This window comes from Myotis myotis, unplaced genomic scaffold (assembly GCF_014108235.1).
Source record: "Myotis myotis isolate mMyoMyo1 unplaced genomic scaffold, mMyoMyo1.p scaffold_m19_p_9, whole genome shotgun sequence".
Taxonomy (NCBI): Eukaryota; Metazoa; Chordata; class Mammalia; order Chiroptera; family Vespertilionidae; genus Myotis; species Myotis myotis.
This window is the reverse complement of record NW_023416401.1, coordinates 76,311,687-76,335,542: the sequence shown is the minus strand read 5'-3', so window position 1 is coordinate 76,335,542 and position 23,856 is coordinate 76,311,687. Positions and strand designations below refer to the sequence as shown.

The following is a 23,856-nucleotide window of genomic DNA, read 5'->3' as shown; positions in this document are numbered from 1 at the left end:
TGATTGCTATCTTTTTTAGATTTATTTGAGAGAGATTTGTTGTCCCACTCATTTATGCATTCATTGGTTGATTCTTGTATGTGCCCTGACGAGGGATCAAACCCACAACCTTGGCATATCAGGGTGATGTTCTAACCAACTGAGCTACCCAGCCAGAGCCTTGACCATTATCTTTCAATGGTATCTCTTGACTGCCTTGTATATAAATGCATATAACTGTATATTACTGCTCCCTATCTTTACCTCTACCTCTTCTTCCCCTTCCATCTCACAATTTCTATTACTATTTTATTTCTATTATTATTTTTACAAGGCTGATCACAGTTATATTTTCTTGTGTTAAAATAATGAAGACTTCTATTCCTTGTGATTAGTTATCCTAATTATAATTTATTCCAATCATTGATTTCAATAGCTGAGAAGCACAAAGAGCAATTGCACTGTAATAGCTATATAAATATTGGTCATTGAAGAATTAAGAGGTACGTTGTGATTACATTTTCTTCTTTGTGGATCTGAGATGATGACCCCTAGGCCACTCAAAGTAAAATTTTCTTACCAGAAATGCCAAATTGATTCTCTTTACACACCATTAATTATTCAAAATCCTATCACATTTCATATTCTTTCATAAACTATGACTAACATATAACTTTTGTATCTTTAATTTTCCTGGAATTTATGATTGCCTCTGTTTTTTTTAAGGTTTGAAAAAGAACATAGCGTTACCAAATTCATAATCCTGTCTGACTTCTTACTTTTTCAGTGTCGTTCTTCTTAGAGACATTCTTCTTGGAGTACATTTTCTATTTGGATTTTGCCTGATAGCTTTCCAGCCCTGCTGTACAATGGTCATTGTGGGATTTTTATTTTATTGGAATTAACCTGTAGTTATTGTTCACATTTTCCTCTTTCTTGCTTTTGACCTTTGTCAGGATAAAGTGTGGCCTCAGGTAACTTCTTCAGAAAGGGTGTGTAGAAATAACTTTCTGAGTCCTCGAATGGCCTAAAAATGGCTTTTTTTGTCTTCACTCTTGATTAATACTTTGACTACTATTAATTTGTGTTCAAAATAAAATTTCCTCAAGTCTTAGAAAGCCTTGCTCTCTTACTTTCTAGCATCCCACATAGCCATGAAAATTTTACAGCAAATTTTTATTTGTGACCTATTTGTTCTTTCTAGAAACATTTATCTTTGATGTTTCACAAGGGTGTCTTTTTTTTCATGTGCCATTTTTCATTCACCCAGTTAGCCCTTTTAAGTCTAAAAAGTCATGTTTTTCTTCAGTTCAAGAGAGATTTCTTTTATCTCTCCATTTTTTTCTGTTCTCTCCTTCTAGAATTCCTATTAGTTTGATGGTGGACCTCTTGAATTGATCTCCTATTTATATACTTTTTCCCATACTTTTTTTTTTTAATATATTTTTTATTGATTAAGATATTACATATGTGTCCTTGTCCCCACGTTACCCTCTACCCCCCCCCCCCGCTCATGCCCTCACCCCCCCGTTGTCCATGTCCATTGATTAGGCCTATATGCTTGCATATAAGTCCTTTGGTTGATCTTTCCCCCTTACCCCCACCCTCCCCTACCTTCCCTCCAAGTCCCGACAGTCCAATCAATGCCTCTCCGTCTCTGGATCTTTTTCCCATACTTTTATCTCCCTTTTTCTAAGAGATTTTCTTAACCCTCCTGTTTAATACTTTTGATTTCAACAATCATATGTTTACTTTTTAAGAGCTACTTTTTGTTCTTATCGTTTCTTCTTCCTTTTTTTCTTGGCTGAAAACAACAGATTTATTCTTTTAAAGTTCCAGAGATCAGAAGTCTGAAATCAAGGTGTCAGAAGGTCATATTTTCTCTGAAGGCTCTAGGAAAGAATTATCCTTGCCTTCTCCTAGCTTTTTGTAGGTCCCAGCAACTCTTGGCATTCATTGGCTTGTAGCTGCATCACTCCAATCTCTTCCGTTGTCATCACATGGTTGTTTTCCTTCTGCCTCCCTGTGTTTGTTTTTTCTTCATGGCCTCATATTTTTGTCTGATACTGTCTTCAATCGTTCTGAGGATACCAATTAGATTTCATCTTTTAAAAATTTATGTTGCATGTTTTGGTTTTTCTCAGATGTCTGTGGTCCTTTGTTGTCTGTCCATATTAAAATGGGGAATATGCTAAATGAATGGGATTCTGTGTACTTGAGGGGAGTTTGTCAACTGGTGAGTTTTGGGGGTAGATGAAGCTGCTCTCAGATGGAGACAAGTGGAAGACTCCCCTCTGGGCATGGTAATTGCTTACCTGATTTTTTTCTGGAGGCACCATTTATCTTTTTCAGAGAAGAGGTCACCATATTTTTCTTTCCTTTGGGATAAATTGATGGCTGCAGGTATATTTGCAGGTGCAGGGGATGGAGTGGTGGTATCAGGGGAAAGAGCAGGCCTGGGAAAATGCAGAACTTCCATTGTTCATCCCCTTTCTACTCCAATCGTGACTCCCATGTACCATCACTCCTGCCATCTCTGATCAGGATCCTTTCATGAGTTCTAGAATGCAGGTATCACCCCATCCTCCATTTCAGGCATCCACTGCTCTCTCTCTGGGCCAAACCTGGCCAGGCAAGGTGGAGAGACAGTCTGGCATGCAGCAAAATATGCTCTAGAGCAGTGATGGCGAACCTATGACACGCGTGTCAGAGGTGACACACAAACTCATTTTTTGGTTGATTTTTCTTTGTTAAATGGCATTTAAATATATAAAATAAATATCAAAAATATAAGTCTTTGTTTTACTATGATTGCAAATATCAAAAAATTTCTATATGTGACACGGCACCAGAGTTAAGGTTTTTCAAAATGCTGACATGCCAAACTCAGAAGGTTCGCCATCACTGCTCTAGAGCTTGCTCTGTGGGTTCTAAGATTGGTGTTTATTTTCATAGCCTACAAACCCAACTCACTGAAGCCAAAGTCATTTTCCTACACAAAAATAGGAGCCTCCGCCCAGCCTGTGTGGTTCAGTGGTTGAGTGTTTACCTTTGAACCAAAGGTCATGGTTTGACTCCTGGTCAGGGCACGTGCCTGGGTTGCAGGCTCGATCCCCAGTAGGGGGTGTGCAGGAGGCAGCTGATCAGTAATTCTGTCATCATTGATGTTTCTCTCTCTCCCTCCCTCTCATTTCCTCTCTGAAATCAATTAAAATATATATATATATATATATATATATTAAAAAGGAATAGTAGCCTCAGCCCTGAAAGGTTATTATCATATAGACCAGTAGTGGTCGCCAACCTTTCAGACCTCACAGACCACCAGTGGTCCACGGACCACCAGTTGGCGACCGCTGATACAGACAATGCCCAAGAGGTCCAAGCCAGTGGTGAGACTGTGTCTAATATGTTCCATAAACTCTGGCAGGAAATTTACTAAAATAGTATTTATTAGCATTTGTTAAATCACCTATAAACCAGATCTTTGTGGGGTTTCTCACTTTAAGATATGAATGTGTCAGATAAATTTTTAAAAATACATAATAAAAAATGAATGTGTCCATAGACGTTTCACTTTCTACCTAACATCACAGCTTAGCCACCATCACAGTATTTCTCCAAGGGAAGCGGCAGTGAGGGGAGACTCAAGAGATTATCTCAATTTGTTAAAGAGGTCAGTGGGTGAAACCAAGGCCCCTTTGGTCATGTGCTCCCTCTCCAGTTTTTTTTTAGCCAGGGTGATTTTTTTCTCCAAACAGGTACCAAAATACAGCTCTTCATGAAGCAACTCTGCTTGGCATGGCAGGAAGGGAGTGTATCGCTGCTTTACTGGGGTAAGTTCCCTGGCCGCTTGGGGAGACTTCTGAGGGCCACAGTGCTCCCCCTGCTGACCTGGGGTGATTTCAGAGGGTCCTGGCGCCTGAATATATAGTTAATCCAGTCAATGGAGGCCACCACTCACCATGGCTTCTGGGACTAGAGCTTGTTGTTAATATATTTTCTTGATTTCAGAGAGGAAGGGAGAGGGAGAGATAGAAACTTCAATGCTGAGAGAGAATCATTGATTGGCTGCCTCCTGCATGCCCCCTACTGGGGATCAAGCCCGCAACCCAGGCCTGTGCCTTGACTGGAATCAAACCCGGTACCCTTCAGTCCGCAGGCTGGCATTCTATTCACTGAGCCAAACCAGCTAGGGCCATTAGGAGCTTTTAAACACGCAATTAAGATGTTGCCCACCTCTTAAACACCTTTAGTTGTACGACTTTGATGCAATGGGGACCAAGATCCAGGATTGGCAATTGAACATCTGAAATCAGGAAGTCCCTCAAAAGGTCCCACCCGTTTAAGAGCCACCCTTGAGGCTCAGGGTCATGGTGGCCTCTTGGGGACAGAATTGGGAAGGTGGGGCCAGAAGGCTCCCGGACTGGCCTCCGTGTCAAGGAAGAGCCAGGCGCCCAGGTCCAAGTGCCTATGTCCTTCAGTTCACCCCCATTCCTTTCCCAGATGCAATGCAAGCATCCGAAAGAAGAATATTAGAGGCCACACGCCCCGTGACCTGGCTCTGACAATTGGGGATGACCTCATCACCTCGCTCTTTGCTGCTAAGCTGGGCCTTGATGACTATTAGACGCTAGGGCCTCCACGGAGCTTCACTTAAAGAAACCATCCAGCTCTGGCGGTTCTTTGCTCGTTTCCTTCTGAAATGTGTATTTGAGGTTTGGTAATTGTGGTTAAGATGAACTCATATGTTTTTGTCTTTTAATTATATGACAGTGGAAGCATGGGTATTTCCTAATGTGATGGTGATGAACTTGATGCATGTCTTATTGCTGCTTGTTTTAGAATTTCTTTTTCAATAGATAATAATTGCACAAAGTTCAAAGCTAAAAAGTATGAAGTGTTGTGTAGTGAAAAATCTGCTTCCCATCCCTGTCCCTCAGCCACCCACTTCCCCTCCGCAGAGGTAGCCAGTGGTAGTATCAACTGTGTCTTTCCAGAAACAGTATAGGATTGTATAAGCCGTGTGTAGTGTATGCATGTGCAGGTATATAGAGTAGGCATGAATACAAATATAGATAACACACACATATATTATCAGTGTCTGGTGATATCCCCTCTTGTGAGACAAATAGCAGTGAACTACACACTGTCCCATCTTGTTCTTTTGCTTAATGTGTCTTGTAGGTGGTTCCAAATTAGTATATAAAGACTGAGTTTATTTAAAAATGTTTTTCTTTTTTTAATATGTCTTTTATTATTGAAAGCATTACAGATACTCCCATTTTCCCCCCTCCTTTGCCTCCCTTCTTCCAGACCCTACTCACCCCCATGTCTTTACTACTCTAGTGCCTGTGTCCATGGGCTATGCCTAGAAGTATATAAGGTCTTTGGTTTATCTTTTCTCGTCCCCCCCAACCCCACATCAAGGTATATCAGTCTATTCCATGTCTCTATGCTTTGGGTCTTATTTTGTTGGTCAATTCATTTTGTTCATTAGATTCCACAAATAAGTGAGATCATGTGATATTTGTCTTTTTCAGATTGGCTTATTAAAAATGTTTTTCTTGTGTTGAACTCGTGGATATTCCTATTGTTATGGCTTGTAATTTGGTGACAAATAAGGTTTAAATAAAGTACTTGCATGAATGCCTAATTTTGACTTATTACTTTTTTCAGAATGTTATTTCAGTCTTTGGTGATTGAATCGTGGAGTCCCTAAATTGTTTCTTTTAATGTATATAACAAGAATATTCATTAATATAAAATAACTAACTTAGCACAATAAATAACAGACTTTGTTAAGTGGTTGCTATCACTACCTGCACTTTATTTCCTGGAAGCGGTGGCTGTCTATAGGGAGGACAGGCATAGTCCTTGGAATCCAAGCTCCCAGTGGAGTTGGGTGGCGCCGCACTGTCTTCCCCTGGCACACCCTTGGCAGGCTTTGTTAGGACGCTGCAAGGATAACCAGTGTCTGCAGAGACCCATGGAGTGTGATCCTCTGGTTTGGTGTCTGGGGATGGACTTTGCTTAGCCGGGACCACCTCTCCCAGAGTTCTCTTACATTATGGATCAGTCAGGGTTGGCTGCAAGGTAAACTGCACAGGGTTCGAGATTTAGAAGAAAGCAGTGAAACAATGGCCATCACTCTTGGAAGCTGGGTTAGGGCACCAGACACTGCTGCAGTTGGTGCTCAGGGTTCCAGGTGGGATGGCCTGGTCCCCGGGGCTGAATGTCCAGTGGTTGGTGGCTCAGTGTCTTCCCTGCATCTGAACCCACTGCCATCTCCTCCCAAGGCCTGGTTGCTGCTTTATGCCTTCGTCCCACGTCCCCACAGGGCTCCGTGACCTGGAATTTGCCATTCCTTCCTTACCATCAAGGTGAGTGAGTTCCCACGTGTTTATGGGCCAACTGAGTTCCTTACTCCGTTTTTTATTGATTTGGAGATGTTCTTCATATGCTATAGAGGCAGAGTATCTTCTAGAGCCCAGAGCAGCACTATGTAATAGAAATGTAATACAAGCCACATCCATGAAAGTAAATTTCCCAGTAGCCAAATTTAGTTTCCACTTACTCCTAAGTTACTAAAATATCAGGAATCAAAACTGTGTTAAGGATTTTTCAGCACCCATTGAAATAAATTTATTTTTTCTCATTAGAAAATTACATTGATAGTATATGTTTTTGAGTCATACCTCCTCCATTGCTGGGATAAACACAACATAGTCTTACTGAATTCCATTCCTGGGTTTCATTTCAATCTGTTTAGAGTTATTATATCTTTTAAATAAATGAAGTTGAGCTATGTTTATTATTGCTTGGAACCAGTGCAATGGTAGGCTCACAATGTGAGTCTCCCTCCCACTCTCTAAAAATCACTGGACAAAATACCTTTGGATGGACAAACGAACCCATAGGGGACGCTGGTGCCTTTAACCATAGAGCTGGTCCCAGGCTGGGCTCTCCGGAAACAGATGCTGAGACTATTTGTAAATGGAAGAGAATGTGTGTTTAATTGGATCAAATTCCCTGCCCACCAGGGAATTCCTTCTCCAGAGAAGTCTCAGTTCTGCATTTAAAGCCTTTCAACTGGTTGACTCGGGCCCAGCTAGGCCACCTAGACCGTGGTCGGCAAACTGCGGCTCGCAAGCCACATGCGGCTTTTTGGCCCCTTGAGTGTGGCTCTTCCTAAGCCTTAGGAGCACCCTAATTAAGTTAATAACAGTGTACCTACCTATATAGTTTAAGTTTAAAAAATTTGGCTCTCAAAAGAAATTTCAATCATTGTACTATTGATATTTGGCTCTGTTGACTAATGAGTTTGCCGACCACTGGCTAGGATGATCTCACTTCCTTAGTCAGTTGATTATGAACTTTATTATTTTTTGTTGTTAATCCTCATCCCAGGATATTTTTCCACTGATTTTTAGAGAGAATGGAAGGGAGGCAGGGAGGGGAAAGAGGGAGAGAGAAACATCAATGTGAAAGAGATACTTCGATTGGTTGCCTCCCACATGCTCCCCAAACAGGGCCAGGGATCCATCTGCAACTCAGGTGGGTGCCCTTGACCGGAAATGAACCCAAGGCCCTTCAGTCCACGGCTGATGCTCTATCCACTGAGCCAAACCTGCTAGGGCTGTTAACCACTCTTTTGCCCACTACTCTGTTGATAAGTTTGAAAATGGAGCCTGCTCGTGGTAAGCACGGGCCTCACTCTCTGCCATTGCTAAAATAAGGAGGGTGGTTAAGAACTTGATTGTTCTCAGGCAAAGCTGAATTCCTTCTTCCTCCCGCTCCGGCTCCACCATTAATTTTAAAGCTCCATGTCTAGTAACATTGTGCAGATCTCTCTGTGATATGGACTACAGTATTTCCCTCCAGTTTGTATTTTATTTTGGCTGAAGGTGTGGGCTACCTTGCAGAATTTATTTTTCTGTAGCCAACCTTGACCTATTTTCATTACGGCTTCAAGGTTTTGAGTTAGTTAGAAAAGTCAGTCCTAGCCCTAGCTGGTTTGGCTCAGTGGATAGAGCGTCGGCCTACAGACTGAAGGGTCTCGGGTTCGATTCCGGTCAAAGGCACATGCCTGAGTTTCGGGCTAGATCCCCAGTAGGGGGTGTGCAGGAGGCAGCCGATCAATGATTCTCTCTCATCATTGATATTTCTCTCTCTCCCTTTCCCTTCCTTTCTGAAAGGTATTACTCCCACATCCTTGAAATGATCCTTACCTTAAAGGCCACTTATTTTGGGCAAAACCATTGGACTTAAACACAATGGAGGAGGTATGATTAACAATCTTTAAACATGGTTGAATATCTTTAGCCTTGTAATTGGAAAACTACTGAGTGTATGGCTTAAGGGACCTTAGACAAGTCTAAGATGGAGTGCTGAGGAGCACGACTGTTAAGTTCTAAATCCTCGTATTACACAACTAATTTTGGAGTGTGGCTTTAAGAGTCTTATGTTATTGGAGGGCCGAGCACAGAACATGGTTAAAGACCATTATATTGTTAGAGTGCCAATAAGGTGGTACCGTTAAGGGTGGTCTCAGATGGGTGTGATTGGATACCCCAGGCTGTGACACTAAGGAATTGTTTGGTCAAAATGGAAAGACCCCCTGGGATTGGAGTGCTGGGGACAGTGTATTATTAAGGAGGCTCCATAATGGGAGAAGTAGGGACGAAAGCCTGACAAAAAGCAGGAAAGGTGGTTAGGAGATGGTTTAGCAAAGACAGCAATAGACCTTTGAGAGCTAAGAGGCGAGAGATTTCCAGAAGGGGAGCTGTCACAGCAGCCAAGAGAAGAGGCAGCTCCAGATGCAGGTGGGCTCCAGAGGAAGCCACATTCTCTGGAAGAAACCTGGAAGGTTCCCCCCCTCCCCCCTGAAATGTCTGAATACAGTTCCTAAATTTTCTCCCTATGTACGGGACTAGACTTTCTAATAAATATACTAGTGACCCAGTTCTTATGTCTTCCAAGGAATTGAATTCTTGTAGAACAGTGGACTTAGGAATTCAAGATTATCTGTACCACTCCCGATTCCCTATTTTTATAGATGAGTAAATGAGGTACAAGGCTAAGGTAAGAGAGTTGTAAAGAAGCAACGTTTATTAGAATAGAAGGCCACAAAACATGAAGACTTAGTGTGAAGAAAGTAAATGAAGCCAAATGTCCTCTGACCACTTATGGAATGCATTTTTCTATACCATTTCATCAAAGTGTAAAAATGTTGAGTATTTAGTCCTCACCAGCATTTTCACTCTTAAAGAGAGTGTAACAGGTCGGAAGATTGCTCAATAGGTCTGTCAGTCTGGAGTGGCAGTTTGTGGTGGAGAGATTTCATTCTCCTGTGTCTGTTGAGGTGAGCCTCACCCACATGTCTTGCACACCTAAGGCTTCTCCTCCTGGTGTGTCATCTGATGTAAGATGAGGTATGACTTTTGGATAAAGCCTTGGCCACATACTCTGCATACACAGGGCTTCTCTTTTGAATGTGCCCATTTATGGGTGAGTAAAGCTGACTTACTGCTGAAGCCTAGTCCGCACTGCTTGCACATGTAAGGCTTCTCCCTCGAGTGTTTCCTCTTGTGCCTGATGAGACCTGCCTGGTGACTAAAGCCCCGCCCACACTCTCTGCACACATATGGCTTTTCCCCTGAGTGTGTCCTCTGGTGTGCAATGAGGTTTGACTTCTGGCTGAAGCCTCGCCCGCACTCCTCACACACCATGGGCTTTTCCCCTGAGTGTGTCCTCTGGTGTCTGATGAGATTCGATTGCTGGCTGAAGCCTCGCCCACAATCCTTGCACACGATGGGCTTATCCCCTGAGTGTATGTTCTGGTGTCTGTTGAGGTGTGACTTCAGGCTAAAGCCTCGCCCACAAACCCCACACACATAAGGCTTCTCCCCGGTGTGCGTCCGCCTATGTGAGATGAGGGTTGAATTCTGGCTAAAGCTGTGCCCACACACTCCACACACATAAGGCTTTTCCTTTGAGTGTGTCCTCTGGTGGTTGACAAGGGTCGTCCTCTGCCTAAAGCATCGCCCACATTCCTTGCAGGCATAAGGCTTCTCCCCTGAGTGCGTTCTCTGGTGTGAGATGAGGTTTGACCTATCACTGAAGCCTAGTCCGCAATCACTGCACACGATGGTCTTCTCCTCTAAGTGTGTCCTCTGGTGTCTAACGACAGCTGACTTCTGGCTAAAGCCTTTCCCACACTCCCGGCACACATAGGGCTTCTCCCCCGAGTGCGTCCTCTGGTGTATGATGAGGTTTGACTTCTGACTAAAGCCTCGCCCACATTCACTGCACATGTAAGGCTTTTCACCTGAGTGTGTCCTCTCGTGTATGATGAGTGTTGACTTCCGGTTAAATCCTCGTCCACACTCTCTGCACACAACAGGTTTCTCCCCCGAGTGTGCCTTCTGGTGCCTGGCAAGGCTTTTCTTTAGACTAAAGCCCTTCTCACACACCCCACACACATATGGCTTCTCCCCTGAGTGTATCCTCTGGTGACTAAGCAGGTTTGTCATCTTGCTGAAGCCCAGTCCACATTCTCCACAATTGACTGTTCCAAATCCTAAGACTTCTATCCTCTTCAATAATTTGTCTGTTTCCTCAGAATTCTCTGCCTGAGCAGGGGTGGCCTCTGTTTCCGCCCCTCTGATGCCATTCCTAGAGCTGACTGGCTGCCTTTGGGGTGGCTTGGATGATGCTGTTAAAGCTTTTTTCTCTGTCTTTCCAAATGAAGGCTTGGGGCCTTCTCTTTCTTGACCTTCTGCTTTATCACCCCAGCAATCTGGATCAGAGGTTTGTTGCTGCTTTATCTGGTCCCCCTGGCACAGATCCCCCGGCTGGATGTGATTTTCTGCACACAAGCATGGGAAGATCCAGGGGGGATGACTACACAGCATGTGCTGCACGTGGAACTTCTGACTAGAGAAACCCGGAGGGCAGAAAGCACAGAGGTGGAGCTCTGGCTTTGCTTCTCCTGCAGAGAGAAGAGTCGGAGGCAGAACTGAGACTCAGGAGGGTAACACCAGTGATTCTGATGGAGAGACTCAATTCCCTGTTCTTCAGAATGCTTAAAATTTAAGTGCTACCCAAACAAGACCTTCCTTTACATGATCCTTTTCCAGCCCATCACATCTTCCAATTTCCGCTACAATCCAGAAAACCCATTCCTGAACCTATTCTATGTGTCAGACTGTAAAAGCATCACAGGCAGTTTCAGATCTGTAAATAGGGCCAAGATGCAACGGTCTCCCCCCTCACTACAACCATCTTCTAACTCACAACCACCCACACTTATATAACCTGGGTCCGCAAGTATTTTCGGTGACCGAGAGATCTCTAACCAGAGGACCCATGTGGAAATGCCATGTCTTTCCCTATGAAGACAAAGGGATAGATTGAGAGAACAGTCATTTAGACTGGAGAACTCCTAGCGTAAGAAGCAGCACAAAAAAGTGGCTAGAATCGCCGCCCGACTGCTTTCCGGAAGACGGCGTGGCAGGTCATAATGGCAGAAGAAGAAATTAATGAAGACTATCCAGCAGAAATCCATGAGTATTTATCAGCATTTGAGAATTCCATTGGTGCTGTAGATGACATGCTGAAGACCATGATGTCTGTTTCTAGAAATGAGTTGTTGCAGAAGTTGGACCCACTTGAACAAGCAAAAGTGGATTTAGTTTCTGCTTACACATTAAATTCAATGTTTTGGGTTTATTTGGCAACTCAGGGAGTTAATCCTAAGGAACACCCAGTAAAGCAGGAATTGGAAAGAATCAGAGTGTACATGAACAGAGTCAAGGAAATAGCTGACAAGAAGAAGGCTGCCAAGTTGGACAAAGGTACAGCTTCAAGATTTGTGAAAAATGCCCTCTGGGAACCAAAACCTAAAAATGCATCCAAAATTGCCAGTAAAGGAAAAAGTAAAAAATAACCTTTTGGTTTTGATGTACACATGTTCAAAAAGTACATCATTTTTATTGTTTAACACAAAATAGATGGTGATTATGTGGCAATGCACTGTTTAAATGTGTTCCTTCTTGAATTCATATATAAAATTTACATTTGAATTTGTAATGCTAAATACATTTGCCCCCAGAAAGATGAAGTTATCTTTATTGATTTTCCTATAGTGTACTGTGAGGCTTTTAACATTGTGGTATATTTTATATTTGTAGTTTACCATCTCTCTTGTCAGGACTCTTGTTTCCTAATATAGGTCAACCTTTCAAGTACTATTTTATAAGCAACTATGAAATTTAAATGTTCTTTATAAACATTTGTCTATTTTAAATGAATAATGACTTTATGAAGTATGCTTTCTGAAGTCTGAAGTTATAAATACATCTGTTTTCACTATATACAAGAAAAAGTGAAATGACTTAAATGTGTTTTTTTTTTATGTGTAGTTACTTCATCATGTTTTCATGATTTGGGAATTGCTTCTTTTGATATTTGAAGTGTGAATTTAAGACTTTAAGGTTATACTTTAACTTTTGGCACTCTGCCTATATGTCCCATTTGAAGTAAAATATATTCTCATTAATTGTGGATGGGAAATGAAGTTGTAATTGATGGCTGAATTTGGGCATAATGGCTACAACCTATCAATAAAGGCTGTAAGTGTTGTATAGCTGACCTGTTTATTCTCTTTTGAGTAAACTTGCCCTTGAAAATGGGAAGTTAGATTTTAGAAATCATTAGGAATAGAAAGATTCATGAGTTTTGTTCCTGATGTGTAGTGCCCACAGTTCTATCAGTCTCACTTTTCATGTTTGATTACATGTTTTTGAGGTCATGTCAAATACATGCAAGCATTTTGGAACAACTTTCTATGTTAACTTCCACTTAAGCAGAGGAGAAAGCTAAAATGATATTTTATTGTGTTTATATTCTGATATATTTTCTTGAAATATTTGTTACAGATAATTCTAACATTAAAATTATTTTGCCGAAACCGGTTTGGCTCAGTGGATGGAGCGTCGGCCTGCGGACTGAAGGGTCCCAGGTTCGATACCGGTCGGGGGCATGTACCTGGGTTGCGGGCATATCCCCAGTTGGAGATGTGCAGGAGGCAGCTGATCGATGTTTCTCTCTCATCGATGTTTCTGACTTTCTATCTCTCTCCCTTCCTCTCTGTAGAAAATCAATAAAATATATTTAAAAAAAAAAAAAATTATTTTTATGGCTAAGCCTTATGAATTTTAATTATATTCCCTTAATGTTTTCAGTCTTTGAATTCACATCATGTGTAGGAATGCCAAGTACAATAAAGTACTTTAATTTCTGAAAAAGAAAAAAAAAAAAAAAAGTGGCTAGAGAGATTGTGTATGAGATGCCTAAACTAGTTTTCCCACTCACTAACGAATGTTTATTAGAAGATTTCTTTTTTTTTTTTTTAAATATACTCTATTGATTTTTTACAGAGAGGAAGGGAGAGGGACATAGAGCCAAAAACATCGATGAGCGAGAAACATCGATCAGCTGCCTTCTGCACGCCCCCCACTGGGGATGTGCCTGCAGCCAAGGCACATGCCCTTGACCGGAACCAAACCCGGGACCCTTCAGTCCGCAGGCCGACGCTCCATCCACGGAGCCAAACCGGCCAGGGCTGGAAGATTTCTTTGTGCCATAATGCAGCAGGTCGACAGCAATGGGCACATAAACAGCCTTAAGAGACGCTCCTTGCTGAGCTCCTGATCAGTTCAATCCCTGATAATTTCTATAATTAATATAAATGAGTTTTCCCCAGAAATCAATGTAAAAGAAAAATTTTCTTCTTATAGTACTTCTTAAGTAGGAGATGTCAACATTCAGAAAAACAAAACGTAAGTAAATATAGTGCCACCTGCACAAGGAATGTTAAACAAGTTATTTAGGCTAAAGAAAAATGATGCCAGGTGGAAACTCAGATCTCCAGAAAGAAAATGAAGAGTACAGAAAATGGTAAATTATCTGAATGCATATAAAATAATTTCTTCTTGATTAAAAAAATACATATCGTATTAGGGAATTTACAATGTATGTAAGCGTAATACAAATAAGAACTACAGAATAAAGAATGTTGGGGAAAGGGGTAAACGGAACTGTGCAATTACAATGTTCTTACATTTTTACATAATAAGTAGGATAGAAAAGTTAGGGCTGTATATCGTAATTCCTTAGAGCACAGGTCGGCAAGCTTTTTCTTAAATGGTCAGATAGCAAATAATTTTAAGCTTTGAGGGTAAGAAGTATAAAACTGAGGATATCATATACTTATGTAACTATTTAAAAATGTAAAATCTACTTTTGGCTCACAGTTTTTTAAGAATTCAATTTCAATTTCTTGGTTGGAGTTTTAGCCTTCCTCCCTCTCCCTGGGCTTGCCTTATTTCTTTTGCTCACTCAGATTTTTTCCACATTCTTGCTTGATCTTTAAAAAAAAAAAAAGTAACGAGAAAGAAGTCCATGAATATGAAGAGAACTGAGTGAGGTAGAGAGGGAAACTCAGGAGGAGGGAGAAAGGCTTCTAGTGGAGGAAGACACACCAGGAGAGCCTGCCCTAGGGTAAGGATGAAGGTCTGGAAGGGAGGCGGCTGTGCCAGGCAATGCAAACAGTGGCCGGGGAGGTAGGCGTAAGTCTTCCCTCCCTACCCCTGAGCAATGCCTCCTCTCCCCCACCCCAAGCTGCCCACACGCAGCTCTATGATCCATTTGCCCAGTTCCCCGCTCACCTGGACAAGTGGCTGGTGGGCATTTTCTCTCCTCTCTCCAGGTTTCCTTCCCTTGCTCCAGCTGGGTGATGAGTTTTGGTTTAGAAAATGGAATTCCTGCTCACAGAGAAAGAAAACAAGGTGGCTGTAGGTTATGGACTCAAGGGCCAAGTCAGAAGGCAAGATGGCTGCTTCAAGCAGATCCTAAAAGGCCCAGCAGCATGCATGGGGGTCCTAAGAGATGCCAGGCTTACCCAGTGAGACCAGGTTGCTGTAGTTTTCCAGCATCACCTCCCTGTACAGGGACCTCTGAGCAGGGCTCAGCAGCATCCACTCTTCCTGGGTGAAATCCACAGCCACATCCCTGAATGCCATGTGTGCCTGTAAAACAAAACACAGCCCTGCTCACCAAGGAGCCAGCCTTGCCCATGGCTCACGGTAATGGGCAGGGAGAAGGCGTCCCTGGGGGAGGCAGGAGAGATATCTAAATCCTACCTTTGACTGCGACCCTGGTGCCAGTGTTCCAAAACCTTTAAACCTCTGTGGCTATCCAGCAAGCAGCACTTGTGAATCTACACATTCAAAACCCTGGGTGAACTGTTTGGAGAATATAGGGTATCCCCCCCCCCAAAAAATGTATATACACACTTTGTATAAAGGCCGTGTTTATTAAAATACATTTCATTTTCAAAATTGAGCTATCAGCTGTTAAAGTGTATATACATTTTTTGAGACACCCTGTATTTGTAACAAAAAAAGTCCCTAACTTTCAGAAACTTTAAATCTAGGCAGACAGAAGAGCAGACAGCATATAAAAATTAAACAATAGTAAAACATGAAAGGCTTTCTGAGTTTTAAGAATTTAAAAAATTAAATAGCATAACCAAGTGAATCAATATTGAAGCTTCTGGCCCTAGCTGGTTTGGCTCAGTGGATAGAGCATCAGCCCTCAGATTGAAGGGTCCTGGGTTCGATTCTGGTCAAGGGCACGTACCTCAGTTGCAGGCTCGATGTCCGGTCCCAGTCGGGGCTTGTGCGGGAGGCAACCAATTGATGTCTCTCTCTCACATCGATGTTTCTCTCTATCTCTCCCCCTCCCTTCCAGTCTCTCTAAAAATCAAAGGGAAAATATCCTCAGGTGAGGATTAACAACAACAAAATATTGAAGCTTCTGAGTGACTGAAGTTCACATACTAGTAATTCAATAATGGCACAGACTAAACTACAACTCAGTCCTTCCCCTGAACTCCATGGCCCCTCAGCCTTCTCAGGCCTGAGAGGCACAAGCAGGAAGTGATGAAGAGCAGGGACTTGAATCACACAGCCTGGGTTCGGGGCCCAACTCTGCCATCAACTAGTGCCTTAATTTTCTCACCTGTGAAATGTGGATAACAGCAAATTTACAGCCCCACACTGTAGATGCTCAGGGCAGACCTTCTTGGCCACTCAATCTACAAATTCATTTCTACATCCCATTCTCACCCCCCTGCCCAGTTCTACTCATATCCGTAATATTTTTTTCAAAATGGAGGGCACACTGGAATACATATATCAAGAAAGATTTCATACCCCAGAGGGAAGGCAGGGGAGGGTGGGGGGAAGGGGGAGAGATTGCATATAAGCATAACCAATAGACACAGACACTTGCGGGGTTAGGGCATGCGTGGGGAGGTGTGGGGCGGGGGGAGAGGGAGGGCAATGGAGGGATAGGTCACATATGTAATGCCTTAATCAATAAAGAAAAAAAAGTTTTAAAAAGAGAAACATTTCATGAGAGAGTCCTAAGAACTTGGTCTTGAAGGATGGGCCAGAATCACAAGAGAAAAGTGCTAGGTATTCCAGATAAAGGAAGCAGAGAAGAGGACACTGAGAGCAAAGGGAGAGAGGAAGCCACAACGTGGACAGGGAGGACGACCTGGGGGGAATAGGCACCTACCGGTAAAACACAGCATAGGCAGAGTGCAGACATCTGTAGGTTTTTTTAATTATTACCATAAGTATACAAAACAAAAATTTTACTATTTTTTTATCATTTTTAATTTTTTAATATTATTACTGATTTCAGAGAGGAAGTGAGAGGGAGGGAGAGACAGAAACAATGATGAGAGAGAACCATTGACTGGCTCTCTCCTGTACACCCATGACTGGGGATCGAGCCCAGGCATATGCCCTGGCCGGCACATGTGTACATTATGTGTACATTTCTGTAGGATTAAGTGTATTCACATTGTTGTACAACCATCACCACTATCCATCTCCAGAAATCATTCATCATCCCACACTAAAACTCTGTAACCATTAAACAGTTAACTCCCTCCTCACCCTGACACCCTGCTAACCACCATTTTTACTTCCCATCTTTAGGCTTACTAGTATATCATCTAGGTGTGTGTAAGTACACTCTATAATGCTCACACAATGACAACATCTCCTGCCCGCACACTTCTCAGGACATATCCCCACCATTAAGCAGTGCATGACTATATTTATGCTTTAGAAGCCCAATTTAAGAGAAAGTGGGGGGAGGGGGAGAAACAGGCAAGAAGGTGGAGAAGAGACAGGAAGCTAGGGTAGTGCAGGAGTAGAGACAAAGGAAAGGAAGGAGGAACTAAGGGGTACCACTTAGGCAGAATTGAGAGGATACAACAGCCAAGCAAAAGGGAGGGAGGTTTGGAAAGAAGAAAGAGGCAAGGAAAACTCAAGAGACCCAGCTTGCATCACTGGTAGCAGCTGCAGCTATTAACCAACCAGATCAGAAGAAATGGGAGGAAAGAGAGTCAGAGACAGAGAAAACCAGCATGTTAGATTCCAGAAATGTCTTCCTCTTCCACTCCTGACAAGAAAAAAAAATTTAAACAACCAGGGAAACAAATATTAATTCTGTTGTGTATAACAATTAGACTGTGGTTCCCTTAAATTAAGAAGACCTTCTGCCGAAACTGGTTTGGCTCAGTGGATAGAGCGTCGGCCTGCGGACTGAAGGGTCCCAGGTTCGATTCCGGTCAAGGGCATGTACGTTGGTTGCGGGCACATCCCCAGTAGGAGATGTGCAGGAGGCAGCTGATCAATGTTTCTCTCTCACCGATGTTTCTAGCTCTCTATCTCTCTCCCTTCCTCTCTGTAAAAAAATCAATAAAATATATTAAAAAAAAAAAAAAAAGAAGACCTTCTGTGTTAGAGATACCTACTGAAGTATTTAAGGTGAAATGCTAGGACAATTTGCTGCAAACCAGTCTAGCAGGGGAAAAGAGTAAGTGAGGGTACCGGATGGAAAAAGAGCAGAATGTTGACAACTTCACAAGCAGACAAGCTCTGAAGTGAGCAGTCTGAACAAATGCCGAGGGAAGAAATGCTGGGCCAGGACTGAGAGGTCATGAATAAGGGCCCCAGGTCTGAAGATCAGTCCCTGTGAAAACTGTCACTCTTACTGCAGGCCTCGTTTCCTGGGGAAACCAGCTGGGGCTCTGATCTCTGGATGTCAAAGGTGAGCAAAGAAAACCCTTCAGCATGCAAAAGGCAAGCAGGACCCTACCTGAAGCTGGGCTGCCAGAGCCCAGAAGCCTCCCTTTGCCCACTAGGAATTCCCCTCTGGGCCGGCAGGAGACGTAGTGGCGGCAGAACAAGAACAAAAAGATTCAGGAGCGTCACTGGAAACCCTTAAGACCCAGCAGGGTAGGGCTTCCTCTTCCTTACAGGCATGAAGAATGGAGCTGTCACATTCGAAACGACGGTGGGCAGCTTGCTGGGGAGAGAGCTGGTCTGTGGGCTGTGAACGCTGCCAGCTCAGACCTGCTACTGGCGCTGGCCCTGAGCTGACCCTCTCTCACCTTTGCTCTAATAAGGAAAGTTAACACCTACCAGGCACTTAGCATATACGTATATACCAGAGGCTGTTCCAGGCCCTGCACAAGTTTTACCTCATTCTACCTCCCCAACCCAATGGAGTACGGATTTGCTACCTTCATTTCACAGATAAGAAAATTGAGGCACAAGTGAGGGCAGTCTGTTGCCCAAGGGGACACAGCTATAAAGTCACAGAGCCTGGATGAAATGTGGCTCTGGGTGATAAGAAACCACTATGGATTATAAGGGTTCTCAGGGTGTCATTCTGAGATGAAATCAAGAATGATCAAGAGGTGATAAGCACTGAATCTGGGTGATGGGTCTATGAAGTTCTATCTACTTCTGTCTTGAAATTTTCTGTAATAAAAAGTTAAGATGAAACTTAAAGTCCCAAAGCCTGGCCACATAAGAGATGGGGGAATTCATGATTCCTGGGATCAGTGACAGTCCTCCGCATCTCTGAAAAACTTGCCCAGTGGCCTCCAGCCCCACTGCTTCCAAGGCCCGAGCCCAGGGGTGACCTGCCGATTTGAGACCCTAAGATCGCGCCCAAATGGCCATTCCAACACCTAGTCCGAGCCAGGGACCCCGCACCCCGCCTCAGCAAAACGGAGAGGGAGAATCGATGCGAGACTCTCAGCCCTCACCCACCAAAACCCCAATGGCAGCCCCCACTCCACCACCTGGGAAATGTTAGGACCCCCAGAGCCTAGTAACTCAACTCCCCGAAACCCAGGGACTTGTGGCATGAGAGACCCCCCTCTCCCAATACCCGTATTTCGGCCAAGGCCAAACATGTCGCAACCCACAGGAACCCTAGGACGAAAGGCCTTAGCTCAGCACCCACCATCACTGGGCTTCAAGGTTGAGCTTCACTCACGTCGGGGATGCGCGCCCACACCCCCAAATAAGACATCCGGTAGCGCACGGCCTGAGCCACGACAGCACGTCCCCATCACTACCTCCTCGCCCGCCCACGGCACCATCCGCAGCCCCGGCTCACAGCAACGTTTTTAGGCCCACCTTCCGGAGCAGGGAAGGGCACGGTGAGGCAAAGGTGCCGCGGGAGCCTCACTCACCTGCGCCACCGAAGAACAAGGGGTCAATCCAGCCACCAGCTGGGGACCGGCTCCAGCCACGCGGGCGGACTACACTACCCAGAATCCGCCACGGCGCCGGGACCACGCCCCACCCCCCAGGATGCTCGGCACGGCCGGAGCGCGCAGCTGGCCCGCGCTCCTGTTGGCTTCCGAGGGATCGCTGCGGACAACTTACTCCTGTCCCTGGAGAATAACCAGTGTGGCACCTAGATTTCTACTTTTTATTCTTCAAACCACGTTCACAAAACATGTACAGGGCCATGGCCGTAGTACTCCGTTGTGCCCGACCCCTCTCTAACGCCTTGCCTAAAAGACTACACTTCCCAGTGGCGCCTTCAGTGTCTTCCGCATCCGGCCCCGCCCCTCGGCGCGCGGAAGTGACGTGAGCGGAGGCTGCTTTTCCGATTCTGGAGTTGATGCGGGGCGGAGGGGCTTCGGCCGTCCATTCCCAGCTCCTGCTGTGGGTTGTAACCTGTTCCCGGTATTCCGTGAGCGCCGGAGGGATGCGGTCTCGTCCAGGTCACATGCCCTTTTAACTTCATTTACACCCGAGGCGAGAAGGAAGATGGGAGGGGTGCAGCCTTCTCCCCGGGGGTTCATCAGGGCACGAGTCGTCAACCCAAACACTCCACTGCCGGTGACCTGGGACCTTATTCCTCCTTTGGAGTCCCTGAAATTATAGGCAAACTCCTTTATCTTCTAGGGAAGAGGACCTCTTAGGCCATAGCTCCTTGGCTTGGCTCTATGGGTCTTTTTTTTTTTTTAATATGTTTTTATTGATTTCAGATAGGAATGGAGAGAGCGAGGAGATAGAAACATCAATGATGAGACTAATTCATCAACTGCCTGCTCCAGGACCCCCTACTGGGGATCCAGCCCACAACCGGGCATGTGTCCTTGACCAGAATTAAATGGGGACCCTTCAGTCCACAGGCCAAAGCTCTATCCACTCAACTGGTTAGGGCTCTCTGGGTCTTTTATTTATTTATTTATTTATTTATTTATTATTTATTTATTTAGTCAGTCAGTCAGTCTCTGGGTCTTTTATTTATTTATTCATTCAGTCAGTCAGTCAATCTGTCCGTCCTGAGCTGTGCTGCTGCCATCTGGGGACACCCTCAACTGAGGTGCTGGAGAGCAAGCCCCGCTTCACTGGTGGGAGGGCATTTCCACCTGGACACCTCTCACTTCTCTACCTTACATAGGCTTTCCGAAACTTACTCCTTCTCTAGGAAGACCAAGAAAATTTCTACTGTGTCCCAGAGAACCAGGAAGAGATGAGAATTTTCTAAAATTTCTTCTTAGCTCTTGCAGGATGGATCCATTTCCTTCTCTTGCCCTCAGGCTGTCTGGTTTGTAGTGAATTTCAATTTAGCCCTGGCCCTGGAAAAGTGCCTGTTTTATTTAGAACCTTCTCAGGTCTCTCTCCCACCTAGAAATTAGCTGTTAACACAGAGAAGTTCAAAGGATCAATGCAGGGACATGCATGTTTAAGTGTCCAGTGATGCTTCCTGTATGTGAAAGTCAGGGATCACAGGATGCTGGTGATAAGAGACCAAGGAAGACTTCCAAGATGAGGGGCTGTCTGACTTCCTGTGAGAGGGGAATAGGGACCACAATGCCGGATACCAAACTATATTACAAAGTCATTATAATCAAAACAGCCTGGTACTGACACAAGAACAGACACAGATCAATGGAACAGAACAGAGACCCTAGAAATTGATCACACCACTACGGTCAATTATTTGACAAAAGAGGCAAGAACATACAATGGAGTAAAGACAGTCTCTTCAGCAAATGGTGGTTGGGAAAACTGGACACGTGCAAAAAGATGAGACTAGACCACCAACTTACACCATATACAAGAATAAACTCAAAATGGATAAAAGACTTAAATGTAAGCCATGAAACCATAAATATCCTAGAAGAAAACATAGGCAGTAAAATCTCAGACATCTTTTGAAGCATTTTGCTGATACATCTGCTAGGGCAAGAGAAACAAAGGAAAAAATAAATGGGACTACATCAAAATAAAAAGCTTCTGCCCTAGCTGGTTTGGCTCAGTGGATAGAGCATTGGCCTGCAGACTGAAGGGTCCCAGGTTCGATTCCGGCCAAGGGCACATGCCTGGGTTGTGGGCTCAATCCCCAGTAGGGGACCTGCTGGAGGCAGCTGGTCAATGATTCTCATCATTGATGTCCACCCCCCCTTTCTCTCAGAAGTCAATAAAAAAAATATAAATAAATAAATAAAAAGTTTCTGCACAGCAAAAGAAACCACCATCAAAATGAAAAGGGAGCCCTAACCGGTTTGGCTCAGTGGATAGAGTGTTGGCCCGTGGACTAAAGGGTCCCAGGTTCGATTCCGGTCAAGGGCATGTACCTTGGTTGCGGACACATCCTCAGTAGGGGGTGTGCAGGAGGCAGCTGATCGATGTTTCTCTCTCATCGATGTTTCTAACTCTATCCCTCTCCCTCTCTTAAAAAATCAATAAAACATTTTTTTTAAAAAAAATGAAAAGGGAACCCACTGTATGAGAGAACATATTTGCCAATGATACATCTTATAAGGGTTTAATCTCCAAAATATATAAAGTACTCAGAACAAAAGAGAGACAATCCAACTTAAAAAATGGGCAGAGGACCTGAATAGACACTTCTCCAAAGAGGACATACAAATGGCCAAAAGACATGAAAAAATGCTCAAGGTCACTAATCATTAGAGTAATGCAAATTTAAACCACAATGAGATATCACCTCACACCTGCCAGAATGGCTATCTCCAATAAACAAGTGCTGGTGAGGATGTGGAGAAAAGGGAACACTAGGTCACTGCTGGTGGAAATGCAGCCACTATGGAAAACAGTATGGAATTTCCTCAAAAAATTAGAACTGGAACTGCCATTTGGCCCAGTGATTCCACTTCTAGGAATACAGTGGGGCCTTGACTTACGAGTTTAATTCGTTCGGAGACCGAGCTCGTTAAGGAGCTCGTTAACTCAAATTACTCTATCAACTCAATGCAAAAAATCGGTGGAGAGACAGCTGGTATCTCAAAAAACTCGTTAGTCGGGACACTCTTAAGTCAAGGCCCCACTGTATATTCTAAACCCTCCGAGACATCAATCAGATTATATGCTCCCCTATGCACCCCTACTTATATGCATAGCCCAGTGGTCGGCAAACTGCGGCTCATGAGCCACATGTGGCTCTTTGGCCCCTTGAGTGTGGCTCTTCCACAAAATACCGACTTCTGTGCATGGGCCACGAAGTTTCAATCGCACTCTACGTGCATGCCCGCACATGGTATTTTGTGGAAGAGCCACACTCAAGGGGCCAAAGAGCTGCATGTGGCTTGGGAGCCGCAGTTTGCCAACCGCTGGCATAGCCCATGGAGATGGACAATAAGGTGAAGACCTGGGGGTGGAGAGGGAGTAAGGGAGACATTTGTAATACTGTCAACAATTAGGATGTATATATTAAAATTTTTCAAAAAAATAAATGTAAAAAGGGTGAAGAGACTGGAATTATGAGTTTAGTTTCCTTTGATGGGAGGTGTGGGTCAGGGAATACAGCTTCTTTCCTGTTTGAGATTTAACCAGCTGAGTGACCATGGATGAGACATTTGACTTCTTTGGGCGCCAGTTTCCCCATTTCTAATGTCAGCTTGAACTAATCACCTCTAAGGTCCTATCTAGGAATGAAAGTGCCCTGGGTAGTTCCTGACCTTTGACCAAATAACACTCATCCACTGAAAGCCCTGCCCCTGTTTTCCAAGCAGTCTCAACATCATTGAACATCAGGGGGCGCCCTAAACACAGTGATCCATTCCTTTCCCTCCCTAGGCCCTTCTGATAATTCAGGTGGAGAATGGGAGCAGGCCAACTTCTCAAAAGTTAGGATTTAGCCCTAGCTGGTTTGGCTCAGTGGATAGATTGTTGGCCTGTGGACTGAAAGATCCCAGGTTTGATTCCAGTCAAGGACACATACCTGGGTTGTGGGCTCGATCCCCAGTAGGGGGCGTGCAGGAGGCAGCTGATCAATGATTTTCTCTCATCATTGTTGTTTCTCTATCTCCCTTCCTCTCTGAAATCAATAAAAATATATATATTTTTTAAAAAGTCAGGGTTCAGTTGCCCAGAGGCCAGTCTTCTTTCTAAACAACTTGGGTAGCCAAGGCCTCAGAGAAATTTGTTGATTTTGCATCTTTCCAAATATTTG

The 23,856-nt window shown here is 44.0% G+C and overlaps 3 protein-coding genes across 7 annotated transcripts in view; 2 read left to right on the top strand and 1 right to left on the bottom strand.

Moving 5' to 3' along the window:
* Positions 1–5,446, top strand: part of DZANK1 (double zinc ribbon and ankyrin repeat domains 1) — a 62,899-nt gene extending 57,453 nt beyond the window's left edge. For 3 of the 5 annotated variants that reach the window (XM_036323509.1, XM_036323506.1, XM_036323505.1), the window contains 2 exons: positions 3,741–3,815; positions 4,486–5,446. In XM_036323509.1, coding sequence (XP_036179402.1) covers positions 3,741–3,815; positions 4,486–4,609 — 199 coding nt within the window. In that variant the 3' untranslated portion in view covers positions 4,610–5,446. Of the gene's footprint in view, positions 1–3,740; positions 3,816–4,485 lie in introns of those variants that run through there. The other 2 variants (XR_004970110.1, XM_036323508.1) reach the window with 2 other exon arrangements.
* Positions 5,447–9,067: 3,621 nt separating this feature from the next.
* ZNF133 (zinc finger protein 133) lies at positions 9,068–19,542 on the bottom strand. Its single transcript, XM_036323511.1, has 4 exons — positions 19,381–19,542; positions 14,945–15,071; positions 14,712–14,807; positions 9,068–10,972 (listed from the first exon to the last, which is right to left on the bottom strand). Exons 1-4 carry the CDS (start codon positions 19,381–19,383, stop codon positions 9,372–9,374), a joined length of 1,827 nt encoding a protein of 608 aa, XP_036179404.1. The 5' UTR covers positions 19,384–19,542; the 3' UTR covers positions 9,068–9,371.
* On the top strand, positions 11,470–12,017 carry LOC118663677 (nuclear nucleic acid-binding protein C1D-like). The gene has a single exon (XM_036323522.1). It carries the CDS (start codon positions 11,504–11,506, stop codon positions 11,927–11,929), a length of 426 nt encoding a protein of 141 aa, XP_036179415.1. The 5' UTR covers positions 11,470–11,503; the 3' UTR covers positions 11,930–12,017.
* Positions 19,543–23,856: the final 4,314 nt, after the last annotated feature.